Raw genomic sequence first — 16,746 nt, 5'->3', positions numbered from 1 at the left:
TGAGATACAAAGGGATTGGTCTCTGGGCTGGCCGAATAGCTCAAGTGGTAGAGTGTCTACCTAGCAAGTGTGAGGCCCTGAGTTCAAATCCCAGTGCCACAAAAATAAAAAGAAATTAAAAAGAAAACAAAACAGGAATTGGTCTCACATGAGTCAGCAAGCCACCCACAGACACAGGGCTTCCCAATGATTACCTTAGCCTTTAGCAGCTCTTAATACAATTTTCTAAATCTCATGTCACAATGTCATATTACTGGACACAGCCTCGTACTCAGGAAGCAGCGTAGACCTGGGAGCTCAGGTCAAATTTATGTTGTTGCTTGTCTGTAGGACTTGAACATAAGATATTTGACCTCTGACCTTTGGACACCTCACTTATAAAATGGGGATAGTAATGTCTACTTCTTAGAATTGTTGGGAGTATTAACCACTATACTAGGGTCTTAGACTTCTTGATACACTCCTAGTAAGCCTTACACTGAGTAAAGGATCAGTGTATTCATGCTCACTGCTAGATTGATTACATGGTTCATGTACATGCAGCATTGGAACCATGCATGACTAATGCTTCTTGCCAATTCAGCAAATGTCAAGGACACTGGCAAGGATATGAGCTCCTCTTCCATCTGCACGTGTTCATGCTAACCATCTTAGACAATTTCCCTTCACTCTTCACCTCACTGTCCTTCTTTCCCAAGGGTGCAATTTTCCAGCATTATTAGTAATACGAAACACCGATGCCTGGGCCTGATTTGTAGTTTTTGTGCCTCCCCGTCCTGGGGCATGCCGTAAGGCCATGGAATTAGCTACCTCTTCCTCATTCACATCCCTGCAGATCTTAAGAAAGTGGGTACCTGCCCCAGCCTCACTCAATACCCATAATTCATTTCTGGCTTAGAGCTCTTTCATCCCACCTTGCTGCCAAACTAATTTAGCTGTCAGTGTGTTTTTTCCTGGCAATATTGGTCCTAAATTTCACTACTATCTCTGCCATTCCTATAAAGCCAGACTGAGAAAAGGGGGTGAAGCAAGGAGTATAGAATTGTGCTTCAGTTTATCTCTTGGATTCTTCCCAGAGGATAAATTTAGGCTCCAAATCCTGATTAATTTCCTTTGTCATTTTTAAAAGTAGTAAATAGATTTTCTTGTCTAAGCTGGAGACAAGGCTGAGAAAATGGGGGATCAGGCACCAGATTTAGCTTTTAACAGGAACTGCAGGTTTATGAACTCTTTGGAAAGATCAGGTGCTAGAAAGTATCTGAGTGCAAGCAGAGCCCAACTTACCAGGAAACAACACATAGCAGATGCTCAAGAGAAATTAATAGAATGAATGAATATGTACATTAATGCATGGAGTCATTAGGTCATTTATTCCTGATTCAGTGAACACATTTGAGCCTAGTTCAGCTGAATACTGGTTGGCAAACTCTTTCTGTAAAGGACTAGATAGGAAGTATTACAGGCTTTGGGGCCATATGGTCTCTGTTGCAGCTACTCAGCTGTCTTTGTATTGTGAAAGCAGCCATAGACAATACATAAGTGAATGAGTAAGGCTGTATCTCAGTAAATTTTTATTTCATTGGAAAGTATGGCAGTGGGCCATAGTTTGCCAAACCCTGGACTAAGAAATCAGAAGGACCTGCGTTCAAATCCAGGGTTGTTCTTCAACTGCAAAAGGGCAAGCAGCAGTATTGCCAAGCTCTTGGTTTCCTCATCTATCAGATACCTCAAGGAGGTGTATATGCTACAGCCAAGCTCAGGTTTTCCTTGGCTGTCTTTCAGGCTGTCACTCATTCTATCCTGTTGCATACTCCTATCAATTTAGGACAATCCTAACATTAAAACAAAAATGGAGTCTGAGCATGGTGGTTCATGCCAATAATCCTAGCTACTCAAGAGGCAGAGGTCAGGAGGATGGTGATTCCAGGCCAGTCCACAAAAAAGTTCACAACAACCCATCTCAACCAATGACTGGGTGCTGTGACATGCACCTGTTATCCCAGCTATGCAGGAAGTATAAATAGGATCACAGTCCAGGCTGACTTGGGCATGAAAACAAGGCCCTATCTGAAAAATAACTAAAGCAAAAATGGCTAAAGACGTGATCCAAATGATAACATGTTTGCCTAGTAAGCTCGAGGCCCTAACTTTAATCCCTACTTCTGAGAGAAAAAAAAAAAAAGTGGGAGATGACATAAGGCCCCTTTGAGGCCAGAAAGAAAGTTAATTTTTTTCTTGAGGAACAAGCTTGTTGTCTTAAATCGGATTTCTTCTTTGGAGCTGTAAGAATTTCTCTCTGATAACAGGAGTTCTGACTTGTTCAGGACCTATCTCTCTATCCTGACAACTAACCAAAGCTAATTTGGTACTGGGGATTGAACTTGGCTTCACACTTGCGAGGCAGGCACTCTCTCTACCTCTTGAGCCACACCTTCAGCCCTTTCTGGAATCTCACTATTTGCCACAGGCCAGCCTGGACTGTGATTCCACTATTTTACACCTCCTGCTGTCACTGGAATAATAGGTGTTCACTACCACACCCAGCTTTTTTCCATTAAGACCGGGTCTCACAAACTTTCTTTGCCTAAACTGGCCTGGAACTGTGATCCTCCAGATCTCAGCCAAGTAGCTAAAATTACAGATGCGAGCAACCTTACCCGGCCCATGGAGGACTGAATTCTTATTGTGGTGTGATCTCAGGCAAGTCACTCCACATCTCCAGACTTCTGTCTCCTCAGCTACAAAACGAGGGAATTCTGCTCCATAACTCCTATTCTGAGATTCAGCAGCAGCTGGCAGGGCTGGGTGGCCCCAGCAGGCTGATTCCTCACCTGGCAACACACGGTGGCCCTGGCCAGAGAGCCTCAGGCAACAACATAGTCTTCCTTAGGCCCATGTGGTAAGGAGGATATGCCAGGGTCTCTTGGAAATAGGTCTAAGACTGCTGTGAGTCATGTGAGATAGATGCATGACCAATAGCACCATTGGTTATCTACTCAATGAACAAAACACAAAACCTGATGGAAGCCACTGAGGCAGAAAAGTGAGGGGAGCCTCATACAGATCTCTCCTTGGAAGCTGTCAGAGGATCCTTTCATGAGCTCATTACTTCCTGTCCTCCAAAGACTGTGGTTTGTTTTTTTAAGATGTGGACTTGTACCTCCTTCCCTCATCCTCCCCTCCATTTGCCTATGACATTACTAAAGAATGCCCTGTGGCCTTACCCTTGAGCTCCCAGCAGCTGCCCTATACCAGAAGACCAAAGGAATCCCCCACCCCCTTCCAGCAGTGGAGAACTTGTGTCCATTCCAACTCACTGGAGGCACCTACCATGTACCCAGGCATACAATGCCTTGTAAAGCAGTGGTCCTTAGTGTGAAGGGAACATGTCTCCTCATGTGTATGGTGGGGGAGGCAGTGTTCAGACGCTCCAGAGGGACTTTTTCAAACCACAGAGTTCTGACATGCTCCCTAGGGGATGTGTCCCTATCTGCCAGAGAAGGAGACAGAGAATCACTGCCAGATTTGTGTTATTCTTTGCAATGCTCCTTTAGTCTAATATGTTCTGTTCCTGAATTTTGGACACAGACAAGCAGAGTAACATGGGAGGAGTGGTGCATGAATCCAGGCCCAGGGAGTGAGCAGTGAGTAAAGGGCAAAGGGTTTGTAACCACATCCTGCCAAAGCTGGTGGAAGGTGGGAGTTGGAACAGTGAGAGGCAGAGAAGTGCTTGCTCGGTCTCTCCCACACACCGTGTGGCATTTCACTGTGGGATGCAGAGTGAAGGCAAGCTGGATTTGGTAGATCCATCTTAATCTTTCCCTCTGTGACATCTTTTTTCCCTTGGTTTTTCTTGGCAAACATTGGGGCAGGGTGAGTTTGGTGGAAAGAGCGGGGAGGACTCAAGTTAACTGCCAGGCTGAAATACTTACCTTCCCTCTGCTTTGAGAAAGGTAGTCAATCCTTTTTTTGTATGTGTGTGTGTTTGCTAATGAGTTTTTTTTTAATTTTTATTTTATTCATATCTGCAACCAATGTTTGGATCATTTCTCCCCCCTTAGCCTTACTCCCTCCCTTACCACCCCCCCACACCGCTCCCTCCCTGACCCCCCCCACCCCTTGCTACCCGGCAGAAAAAAAACTATTTTGCCCTTATCTCTAATTTTGTTGAAGAGAAAGTATAAGCAATAATAGGAAGGACCAAGGGTTTTTGCTGGTTGAGATAAGGATAGCTACACAGGGAGTTGACTCGAATTGATTTCCTGTGCATGTGTGTTACCTTCTAAGTTAATTCTTCTTGATCTAACCTTTTCTCTAGTTCCTGGTCCCCTTCTCCTATTGGCCTCAGTTGCTTTAAAGTATCTGCTTTAGTTTCTCTGCATTGAGGGCAACAAATGTTATCTAGTTTTTTAGGTGTCTTACCTATCCTCACCCCTCCCTTGTGTGCTCTCGCTTTTATCATGTGCTCAAAGTCCAATCCCCTTGTTGTGTTTGCCCTTGATCTAATGTCCGCATATAAGAGAGAACATACGATTTTTGGTCTTTGGGGCCAGGCTAACCTCACTCAGAATGATGTTCTCCAATTCCATCCATTTACCAGCAAATGATAACATTTCGTTCTTCTTCATGGCTGCATAAAATTCCATTGTGTATAGATACCACATTTTCTTAATCCATTCGTCAGTGGTGGGGCCTCTTGGCTGTGTCCATAACTTGGCTATTGTAAATAGTGCTGCAATAAACATGGGTGTGCAGGTGCCTCTGGAGTAACCTGTGTCACAGTCTTTTGGGTATATCCCCAAGAGTGGTATTGCTGGGTCATATGGTAGATCAATGATTAGATTTTTAAGTAGCTTCCAATTTTTTTTCCAGAGTGGTTGTTCTAGTTTATATTCCCACCAACAGTGTAAGAGGGTTCCTTCTCCGCCCCCAATCCTTGCCAACACCTGTTGGTGGTGGTGTTGCTGATGATGGCTATTCTAATGGGGGTGAGGTGGAATCTTAATGTGGTTTTAATTTGCATTTCCTTTACTGCTAGAGATGGTGAGCATTTTTTCATGTGTTTTTTGGCCATTTGAATTTCTTCTTTTGAGAAATTTCTGTTTAGTTCACTTGCCCATTTCTTTATTGGTTCATTAATTTTGGGAGAATTTAGTTTTTTAAGTTCCCTATATATTCTGGTTATCAGTCCTTTGTCTGATGAGTAGCTTGCAAATATTTTCTCCCACTCTGTGGGTGGTCTTTTCAGTTTAGAGACCATTTCTTTTGTTGAGCAGAAGCTTTTTAGTTTTATGAAGTCCCATTTATCTGTGTTATCTCTTAGTTGCTGAGCTGCTGGGGTTCCACTGAGAAAGTTCTTACCTATACCTATCAATTCCAGAGTATTTCCTACTCTTTCTTGTACCAACTTTGGAGTTTGTGGTCTGATATTAAGATCCTTGATCCATTTTGAGTTAATATTAGTATAGGGTGATATATGTGGATCTAGTTTCAGTTTTTTGCAGACTGCTAACCAGTTTTCCCAGCAGTTTTTGTTGAAGAGGCTGTCTTTTCTGCATCGTATATTTTTAGCGAAAGGCAGTCTTTTTTTTTTTTTTTTTTTTTGTGGGACTGGGGTTTGAACTCAGGACTTCATGCTTGCAAAGCAGTCACTGTACTGCTGGAGCCACACCTCCAGCCCCCATGGCAGTCAGTCTTGATATCATTTGAGGGTGCTTTCAAATATTTAGGACAGTGTTGTCTTTTTTTTCAGTGCTGGGTATTGATCACAGACTCACCCTTGCTAAGCAGGTGCTCTATCACTGAACTACAGCCCCAGCCCAGGACAAACTTTATTTTTTAATTTTGGGGAGTGGTACTGGGGTTTGAACTCAAGGCCTCAGCTTGCTAGTCAAGCACTTTAGCACTTGAGCCATGTTCCCAGCATAAACTTTAATTTATATACAGGTCACCTGGGGAGACTGTTAAAAGGTGCACTTGTAGAATGGATCTAATATTGTCCATCTCCAGTAAGATCTCAAGTGATGCTGAGCCCTGATTGTGGGCTACATTTGAGTAGCAAAGTCTGAGGAGAGGAGGAGGTTAGATTGGCTCTCAGAGCCACCTGCTTGCTAAACCCTCTTACAATTTGCCCTGCCAGAGGTCCTCTTTCTTTTGGGGTATTTTTACATGATCAAGTGGACATGGAATCCTCTGTTTTATTCTTCAGTCTGAAACCAGAAGAAGGGCCCAATTTCTTTTGGTTCAGACTGGCAGAATTTAAGAGAATTTTACATTTCCACTACTTCCCTAGGTATTGTGTGGTTATCTATGATTATCTAACAAAGTAACACAATGGTTAGCTTAAAGTAACAAGCATTTATCATCTCACAGTTTGTGGGGGTCAAAAATTCAGGAGCAGCTTGACTGGGTGGTTCTGGCTCAGGATCAGTCACTAGGTTGGCTGGGATAACAGTTGTCTGAGGGCTTAACTGGAGCTGGAGGATTCACTTCCAACATGGTACACCACATGGGTATTGGCAGAAAGTCTGTACTGCTCACCACATGGGCCTTTTTATAGGGCAGCTTAAGCAACATCAGCCAGAGTGGTCTAAGAGGAAGAAAGAATGAAGAAGACGGTATAGTGACTCTGTGTCCTGGTCTCAGGGGCTAGACACTCTCACTTTTGTTCTATTGTTAGAACCAAGTCTCTAAGTCCAACCCATACTCAAATAGAGAGAATTAAACTCTACTGCATAAAACAAAGAGTATCAGAGGATGTTTGAACATATTTTTAATCTACCATAGATGCTTCCTAGTCAAGGACCCACTGTGGGAGGTGACCCCACTCAAAGGATTGATGTGCCTCATAATCCTACAGTTCTGCTTTTCTTAAGAGACCTGTGAGATTATAACCACCAAAGATCCCACTCCTTATAAAGACATTTCAAAATGGAAAGTCAAGTCCAACAGTCCTAAATTTGAATGTGGGCTTGGCCACTTAGATGTATGTGTATCTGTAGGAAAATTACCAAAACCTCAGTTTTATCTGGAAAAATGGGGGTATTAATAGTCCCTGTCTCAAAATGTTGTATAAGAAATAAATGAGATATTAAATGTAAAATGTGTAACACCTGGCCTGGCAGACAGCAAGTGCTCAGTACCTGTCAGCTGCCATCAGCTCTTGCTCTTGATATCCTGACTCTACCTGAAATGGGCTTTCTGTGTTTGAAGAGATGCTGGCCACAGGTTTCTGCTTAATTTTTGAGTTTCCCTCATGAGTGCCTCTTTTCATACTATATTCAGATTTGGAGTGGTCTGTTGACCTCTGCCAGTAATCCACATATGGACAGATACTCCTGACAAGCTCAGGCTTACCTCTTTCTTGGCTCATTTCTTTGCCAAGGCAAGAGACCCACTGTGCCCTTCTCTGATGGAAGTTTTCTTTTTCAGCACTGGGGCTGCCTTCTTCCAAATCCCAGTACTGGGGGTGTGGGGGGCGGGGAGAGGTGGCGCTTTTAACAGGAAGTGCCATTTCTGTGTTGAGCTACAGAAGGAAACTGACAGGTTGTTTTGAATTGAACCTCAAACCAGTTCAGAGTAAAGTACTTAAAAGAGTCTCCAGAGAAATGGGAAATAACATTTGTTCTATGGTATGAGATTTTTTTTTAATGTAGTAAAAGTATCCTGACAAAGATTTTGATAGGCTTATATTATATATTTATGTATTTAAAGCAATCAAAGAAATCCTTTCTGGTTCATTCTGTTTTCTCTACAGGTATTTAGTCTTCCTGCAGATCAAAAGGGATCTCTACCATGGCCGCCTCCTCTGTAAAACATCTGATGCTGCCTTGTTAGCAGCTTATATCCTTCAAGGTAATGACTTTTGACAGGATAAATTTGCTTTTCATGCTAAATACTGATTGTATTATTTCAGTTACCACAGATGACTACCCCTTGGATCTAGACAGTATCTAACTTGAAGTGGAGTCCAAGTTAGAGGATTCTGCTAAGATTCTCTAGAGTCAGAAAGCCCAGGAAATGCCATTCTAACCTGTGCTTAAAGTTGTATTACCAGCCCCTCAAGGTGATTTTGATTGTTTGGGGATTTGCCCTGTGCCCTTGTTAATTTTTCTGAGACTCTGGGGAGTAATCAAAATCACTTTTTCCTATCCTCTCACAAATCTCAAAGACGTAAAGCATGGTGGAATTCTGGTATCTATTTTAGAGACCTTCCGGCTCAAGTTGCTCAATGTTGAAAGTGTTTCCAAGACACAAGCTCATTTCCCAATGTGCTACTAAGTAAGAGTTAAGCCTCACAGAGTTCATGCCTGGACTGACAATTTTCTACCTGAAAACAGAGGGAAAGATATGCACTCTTCAAAACCCTTTCTCCTCTCATGAAATGCTGAGAACACTCAAGTGCCACTTCCTAGATTTCTCTTAGTCCTTAGGCCTGAAACTATCATTAGCACTGGATCACTTTGGACCATAGCACTAAAACGGTAAGGTTTCCAGCAAAGAATCTGAACTTTTGATTTGAAATCTGTGAACTCCCAGAACTAACTTGGTGAAAACAAAGGGAAGTACTTGCATCAGGAGAAATATCACAACTGTGTTAAGAATCTAAGAGCCCCTTGCCGTTTTAACTTCTGAGACTACTGTTTTAAAAATCAGTTAAATGGAGGAGGGGAGGTAGAGGAGAATGGTGGAGGGGGTGAATTAAGTATGATATTTTTGTTATATTGTAAGAGCTTTTGTAAATGCCACAATGTACCCAACACAAGAACAACAACAACAACAAAAAATCATCTAAATGGAAGTCTAGCAGGTGCTTACATTTTAAGGCTCCTTAAAGATACCCCTTCCCTTTTTAAAGGGAAAACAATTTCAAACTCTAGTCTTTCCTTCAGTTCTACCCTATGATCACATTGAATTCTTTTTTTCCCATTTAAAAAGGATTTGATGTCCAACATTGCTGTTTTCCACTTGGTGCTTTCTAAATAAAATTTTTAAAAATTGCTCCAGGGTGCACGGTCACTCCACACATTAGGGGAAACTTTTAGTCTCATGTTGAACAATAGAAATTCTCAAGTAATTTGGTTTGGGGATGTTTTGTTGTTTTTGTTTTGGGTTGGTTTGCTTTAATGAGATGGGGGTCTCACTGTGTTGCCCAGACTGATCTTGAACTCCTAGGTTCAAATGATCCTCCTGTCTCCCTAGCAGCTGAAACCACAGGTATGTACCACCACATCCAGCCCCATGTAATCTGGAAGGCACCATAATTTGTAGTAGAAAAGCACAAGCTCCAGTACAATATTCAGCTGTGTAAGGAGGGTACATTTTCCTCCTAATGTTTACTCCTTCCTTATCTAAAGTGGTTGTGGCTCTCCTAAGGAAGGAAAGAAGACAACCACAAAGCAGCTACAGGCTCCTTCCTCTTGTCATAGCCTGCATGTCACATGGAGAAAGCTGGCTCTTGACCTGGGAGTCTACTGTGGAAAGCATGGTGGGTCCACAGTCCTCCCAGAGTTCACTGATCTGAAATCTCAGCAGTGGTAGAGATGAACTTCTCTGGGCATGGCCAGAGCAGAAATTCCCACCCCTGGCAGGGCACTGAGAAATCAGCCTTAGAATTTGGTGCTTCTGGACTCAGTGACTCTTGTCATAGCTAGCCTTCCCCATCTCCAGGCCTCCCTGAGCTGACCTGGAGCCCGGTCAGCCCTCAATGAATATTTAAGTTTATTCATTTAGTTTGATTTGGACTAGGGGTTAAGTTCTGATCGTGGCTTATTCAGTAACTTGCCTTGTCCCTGCTAAAATCCTTAAAATGAGATTTAGACATCTGACCTGGCTCAGACCCAGGGATTCTGTCTTAGTGATCAAACTTAGTCTTCTGCCACACACAGTATTGCTTCCAGACCCTCTTGGCTAAATAGCTGAGAAATATAGTATAGACTTCTGCTCTTTTATTGCAAATTTACTTGTGCTGACCTCAGAACACAGGGTCAGCCCTGTGTCTCTCTTGGTAGAGTGGAGGTGTGCACACCTAAGGAGAGAAAGGCCTGCCTGTACTCGAACCCTGCTCTGGGTAAATCTGATGCATGCTTCGGCTGCTGTGCCATGTGTTAATCTCTTACTACCTTGCCATTGGTGATTTACCTGTCTCCACAATTGCTTTCTTCTACCTTTCTGTTAAAGCGGAGATTGGGGATTATGACCCTGGGAAACACCCTGAAGGCTACAGCTCCAAGTTCCAATTTTTTCCTAAACATTCAGAGAAGCTGGAAAGGAAAATTGCTGAGATTCACAAGACAGAACTCAGGTATGTGACTCTGAGCACACAGCTCTTTGCTGTACCTTCTTCTCTCCTCAACCGTTTGCTGGCACAGAGTGATACTCCCCAGCCTTCCTAACCCTGGGATAGACCATATTCAGAGACTCTGGGACAACACAATCCCAGATCTTGTGGGCTCATTCTCCAAGCAGAGTAATTTAGGCTGAGGCTTAAAGGCAAGAGAGGAGTTATGTTGTTGCAAAATCCAAAAGGGATTGGCTTCACTTAGATAAATGAAGACCTGGAAGCAAGGAGGGGTGTTGGGGGAATGGCCCAAACAATGTATGCACATGTGAATAAATGAGTAAAAAAATATATATGTAAATGAAGAAGAATGAGCTAGGGAAAAGAAAAGGAAAAACAGAAGAAGCAGAGAAGAAAAAAGATAGAGGCTGTGAGTGTAATTCAGTGACAGAGTGCATATGCAAGGGACTGGGTTGGATCACCAGCATCATGGAGTGGGGGAGGTGGGGGGTTGAGTGGGGATGGACTTCTGATCTGACTGTGATGGTGACAAGTGGCTTCTACTCAAAAGGCAAACTGCTAGCTGGGCGCCAATGGCTCACACCTGTAATCCTACCTACTTGAGAGGCTGAGATCCGGAGGATTGTGGTTTGAGGCCAACCCAGGTAAATAGTTCAAGAGACCCCCATCTCCAAAATAACCAGCAAAATGGACTGGAGGTGTGACTCAGGCTCAGTGCCTGCTTTGCAAATGCAAAGTCCTGAATTCAAACCCCAGTCCCACAAAAAAAAAAAAAACGATGAACTACTGCCAGACCAGCCCCACCTCAGCTGCAGTGGTGTGCTCTGGTTTGGGGCCAGTGTCTTCAGCACACCCATCCCAGAGTTCCTGACCCTGCACATAGGGAGGGACGCAGAGAAGTGGCCTCAAGCGTGGACCTCTGTCTACCTCAGCTTCTCTTAGTTTGCCGGAACAAGTGGAAAACCATAAAATAGCATTAAAGCAGTCTTTCACACATATAAATAGGTTTTTCTATAAAAACTGACTTCAGAAAGCAAAAGTAGCCCTTTTAGTCTCCACTTCATGTGCCACACTGTAGCGCAGATCCCCACACCGATGAACCACAAGGAAAGTATTATAAAATGGCGAAATGTGGTGGTCTTCAAAAATGTTTGTGTGGAAAAAAAAAAGTTTGTGTAGCTGGCAGAGGGTCTCAAGTGTAGAGAGCTTGCCTACCAAGCGTGAGGCCCTGAATCCAAACCCCAGTACCACCCAAAATAAAAAGTTTGTGTGTTTACTCTTCGGAGGAAGGACCATGCTGGGGGAGGGATTCAAATGGTAATACTAAACTTTAAAGTAGATCCTAGCCTTTCCCTCCAAAAAAAACCTTTATCTTCACTCAGAAGTTTTATCAATAAATATAACTCAAAGCCTCCTTAGCCTTTGAAAACAGACTCTGTGCCGGTCCTGAGTGGTGATTCTACCCCTCTCCCTGTGCAGGGGCAGTCTTTCCAGGTGCTGGGCCCCATGGTTCCTCAGGCCACTGTTAGGGAAATAGTGACCCCTTGTGGTGAAGATCAGAATACACACAGACCTGTGGGTGGAGGGGGTGTCTCATGGTTCATTCAGAGATCAAGGATGTGCTGCCCAGAGAGGTTTAGGAAATGTTAGAGTAGTGGGAACAGTCTTCTAGAAACCTAGCACATGGTAGAAGATCCATCCCCCCACACCCCCCACAAGAAATGATACCTGTTTTGAGGGCCCTGGAGATTCAGGTTGACACAGAAGTGAACTTCCAGACAGGACATGAGGAAGCTCCCAAGAGGGCCGGATAGTGCTGTAGCCACCTCTGTACTGAGCCTTTTGCCTGATACACAGGCATTTTCCTAACACCTTCCCTGCATCTCCCATTCACTGGTGGATGTAGAAGGCTGCCTCTCACTGATAACCTACAGACTCAGGTGCAGCCTCACCTTCATAGTGTGAAAACGTGTCTGTTTCTTTTCTATGGCTCTAACCTGAGTTTCTTTGGGCCCAGGCTGTGGGCTGTCTTTCTTGCTCCATTTCCCAGCAAGTAGCACAGAAGGTGGCCTGTAAGAGTGCTGAGTGACAGAGGCCTCTTCAGAGGGACGCTTAAGGGAGTCTAGCCTGCTTCTCACTTGAGTGGGCTTGTCTTCCTACCCTGCCATATCACTTGAGGCAAGTAATAAATTTAGAAATTAGCGACTTGTGGTCCTACCTACCAGTCATCAGAGTTACTGACTTCACAAACTGCCCTCCTGCCCAAGTCAAGCACTGATGTGTAGGACTGAATCTGCTTTTCCCAGACTCTGCACCCAGGAGAGCCCAGGACCAGTGCTGAGGTGGGCTTATCCACAGACCTCCATGATGCTAAGTCCTCTTCAGATGGCTGGAGCCAGGGCTGACTTTCCTTTTTCAGCTTGTTTCTTTTCTCAGAGTGTCACACTGTGGACAGACAGAACTGGGGAGTATGGGAGCATGACACTGTTGTCTTCCACTGCTTCTCTTCATCCTGCATCCATCCCCGTGTTCCCTTTTGGTAAAGGAACAGGGTTGGGTGACACCCAGCAAGATATACTAGCCCCTTCTTTGTATTCAGTCTAAATCAAATCACAGACAAGAAATCTATGGCCTGTGACCAAGCTACAGATTTTTTTTTTGTCCTCACAGTGTTTAAAATTGTGAAATACCACAAAATCGGTATCTCTGACATCTGTTTAAAAATACAACATCTAACAATGTTGGGCTCGTGTCCATAATCTCAGAGCTGAGAATCACCTATGCTTATTAGATAAAGGGAGATTCCCCAGTTTGCCACTGTCCCCACCATTCACTGTTGTTTACACTCAGCTCAGGTGGTTGATTCATTATGTAGCCTGCCTCACTCAGAAGACATTTTAGTTTTGATCCTAGAGTTGAGTCTCTGAAGTTGGTTCTAGAACTAAGCAGAGAGCACATTCTTTGGAAAAATTGAGGCATGTGGCCCATCTGAGTACTTTGGGGGAGTAATTCTGGGGTTTGAACTGGGGTATCATACTTGTTAGGCAGGTGCTCTATCACTTTAGTTGTATCTCCAGCCCTTCTTCCTTTAGTTATCTTTTCAGATAGGGTCTCAAGGCAAAAGCCTGGGGCTACCCTTGGACTATAACCCTCCTACCTGTACCTCCTCTGTAGCTGGGATGACAGGAACATACCACCATGCCTAGCTTTTTACTGGTTGAGATGGGGTCTCGGTAACTTTTTACCGGGGCTGGCCTTGAATGGCAGTTCTCTCTCTGCCTCTGGAGTATCTGGGATTACAGGGTAAGCCACTGTGCCAGGCCCTGTGAGTACTTCTTAACAGAGACTTAACCTCGAGGGACCTGAGGGAACAAGAAGCCCTGAATCCGCCTCCTGTCCTTTATCGCAGTGGCCAGACACCAGCAACATCAGAGCTGAACTTCTTACGGAAAGCGCAGACGCTGGAGACATACGGAGTAGACCCTCATCCATGTAAGGTAAGACTCCCCGGGGGAGGCCACACTGACCATGCCTCCTCAAGAGGGCCACAGGAGGAAGGGGCTGTGTGCTGTGCCCGCAAGCTCCCTTCTGTGAGTACATGAGTGGCTCTTGCAGTGACAGATGCCAGAGAAAATGCCTCACGTCAAAAACTCTGGAGTCCATGCTGCATAATTTTGCATTGCCACATTAACGTCAGAGGATGCAAACTCAATCTACATAACAAATCTAACACCAGGGCCCGACTTTGGCAGCAGTAGGTAATTTGATGGGAACAGAAGAAGAATGTGGAGGCCCCCACGTGGAATGTGGGCTATTGCTGGGCAGGAATGATTAAAGGGCACCCAGCAGTAGCCCACCCTTCCCTGACCTATAAATCTAGCTTCCTTTCAAGAGTGAGTTTTATTGACTGCAGTAGCACAAGTCACCATGTACAACCACAGTGGGTCACATTTAATTCCATTGTGCGCCTGTGAGGGTGAGGCGAGAGCCAGCCAGGGAAGCTGGCCCTGTGGGGAGGGGAACATCTGTAATTACTCACGCATGTCAGGCACTTGGGAGATGAGCGGACAGCCCACGCACTGCTGAGGACAGCCAAGACCGACGGCCTCTTCCATCTCTTGTGGGCACATCCCTCCACTACCACTCACTTCCCTTTGGCTTTGCCACCTGATCTTTGCCTTAGTTTCTCCTCATTTCCTCCCTTTCCATTACTGGAGAGGTTGCAGTACCACCAGCAAAACCAGCTCTCCAGCTGATCTAAAGGGGACAGGATCAACTGGGAGCTGTGTGACATCAACCTTTTCTTCCTGATAGGTGAGGGGATGCTGTAAGTTTGGAGGGCTAAAATAGCAAATTATCAGGCTGGACAGCATACACAGCGCAAATTTATTGTCTCTGCTCTGGAGGTTAGAAGTATGATCTCAAGCTGCTGGCAGGGTTGTTTCCTTCTGAGGGCTTTGAGGGGAGGATCTGGTCCAGGCCCCTCTCCTTGACTTGCAGGTGACTATCTTCTACCAGTATTTTCATAGTGCCTTCCTTCTGTTCATGTCTGTGTCCAAAGTTTCCCCTCGTAGATGGACACCAGTTACACTGGAGAAGAGCCCACCCTAATGGCTCAGTTTAACTTTATTACCTCTGCAATGACCCTGTCTCCAGATAAGGTCACTAAGAGACACAGGAACAAAGCAGCATTTCCCTTAGCTCCTTGGTGAGGTGATGATTTGTTCTTGCCTAGGATTTTCTGTCAATCTTGAGAACATGTGGCATTCATAACCCTGATCATCTTCCCTACTCTTTGGTTCTCTGCCCACTGGTACAGCCCACAGCCAGGTAACCCCTATGCTCCTGGGGCAGCACTGACAGAAAACTTACCCATGCTGTTTATGCTAAAGGACTGATATTATGGATACTTACAGATTAGCAAAGCTGCCCAAACAACATCCCCTGTGTAACAGAAGTAGTACCCATCGATTGTTCAGATACTTTGGGAGGGGATCCCCATAGGAGTAAAGAGTTTGGGGACAGCTGGCCCTAGGCTCCAGTCCTGGTCTCCTACTTACCATGGCCTTTGGAGGCTTCTGAGCCTCACACTCCTCATCTGCAGTTAAGCACATGGTAGATGTCCAATAATTGTGCTCGCTGAACTGCTGAGCCATTCCAGGATCTTAAGACATAGCTACCTAAAGGTAGATATGGTTGTGCTGGATCACTTCTGCATTTGAGCCCAAACCTGCCCGGTCCCCTTGAAGTCACACATAAGACCAGGGCAGGTCTGACATAGACGTGGACAGGCAGTGCCCCTTGAAACATGACAACTGACTAGAGGTGGGTAGGATTCTCCAGTGTTGCCCACGGGGGCCTGGAAGTCGCTTATAAGTGGCAGCCAGCCTGGTGTCAGCCCAAATTCACATCCACCTCAGAACTGTGGGCTCCTGACTCAGCCTTGACTTTGATGAGTTTGTCCATCTTGGGCACAGAGAGGCGGAAGAGGCTGCATGGAGAAACAACACATTCATACCCTGTGTGTGGCCCAGTCCCATGTATCATTGTCTCCACCACAGCATCTGCTCCTGGAAAGGAGGGAGGGCTAAAAAAGGAAGGATAGGGGAGAGCATGTGGAATGCCTTCCAGGCGGGCCCAGGGGAATCCTTTTGCCTTTGTTCCTGTTGAATCCTCAGCTAGCCTGTTATTCTCCCTGTTTTAGTGATGCTCTGGAAGGCCAAAGTTCACAAGACCCTGAGTAGCAGAGCAAGAATTTGAACTCAAGTCACTTTCCATTGTTAAGTAGCCTATATGGAACAGGAGCCCCTGGAGACTTTCTTTGGGGAGCAGTCATCTCAATGGGCTTCTGGTCCTGTGTTCCTGAGCCCTGTCCCTCTTGCTCACCTGGGACTCCTGCAGCAGATTCCAGACAGAACCCCTCAGTTCCTATCATTAGACTCTGGCCATGCTTCCTCAGCCCTCCCAGGCAAAGGGCAGTTGGCAGCCTTTACTCTTAATAAGAAGAGTCACTTTAGTGATGCGTTACCAAGCATTCCCCTTAATGTTGCTACAAGGAGAACCGAAATAAGCTGGCACACCCAGTGTAATAAATACTGATGATTTCTATTAACAGAGAGGCAATTACTGGGCCCAGGGAATCTGGGGCACACAGCCCTAGGGAGGACGGAGGAAGAGGAATCGTTTTGATAATTAAATGAGAGCCTCAGCTGGGTTCTTTTCTCCTGGACCGATTGAGAAGCTGCTATTCACCCTATGCACACTAATGGTTTCGTTTCTGCCCAGAGTGTCCTTGTCTGATCCTGGGACCAGGAGAAAGAGCTTCTACAAACCCTGACCAGGCAGTCAGAGTACTAATACCCAAATTCCAAACTTGCTCAAGACTGTCCTGACCTCTCTGCCTTTACCATCTGCCCCCAACTCCTGGCAGGAGCCCCCAGTAGCCC

The 16,746-nt window shown here is 45.1% G+C and overlaps 1 protein-coding gene across 3 annotated transcripts in view; it reads left to right on the top strand.

Annotated features, from left to right (window-relative positions):
• Window positions 1-16,746, top strand: part of Frmd5 (FERM domain containing 5) — a 314,393-nt gene that overhangs the window by 273,857 nt on the left and 23,790 nt on the right. For all 3 annotated transcript variants that reach the window (XM_074065848.1, XM_074065847.1, XM_074065846.1), the window contains exons 5-7: window positions 7,757-7,854; window positions 10,180-10,303; window positions 13,710-13,797. In XM_074065848.1, coding sequence (XP_073921949.1) covers window positions 7,757-7,854; window positions 10,180-10,303; window positions 13,710-13,797 — 310 coding nt within the window. The remainder of the gene's footprint in view (window positions 1-7,756; window positions 7,855-10,179; window positions 10,304-13,709; window positions 13,798-16,746) is intronic.

Source organism: Castor canadensis, chromosome 2 (genome assembly GCF_047511655.1).
Source record: "Castor canadensis chromosome 2, mCasCan1.hap1v2, whole genome shotgun sequence".
NCBI classification, from domain to species: Eukaryota; Metazoa; Chordata; class Mammalia; order Rodentia; family Castoridae; genus Castor; species Castor canadensis.
This window is presented reverse-complemented; position numbering and strand designations above follow the sequence as displayed.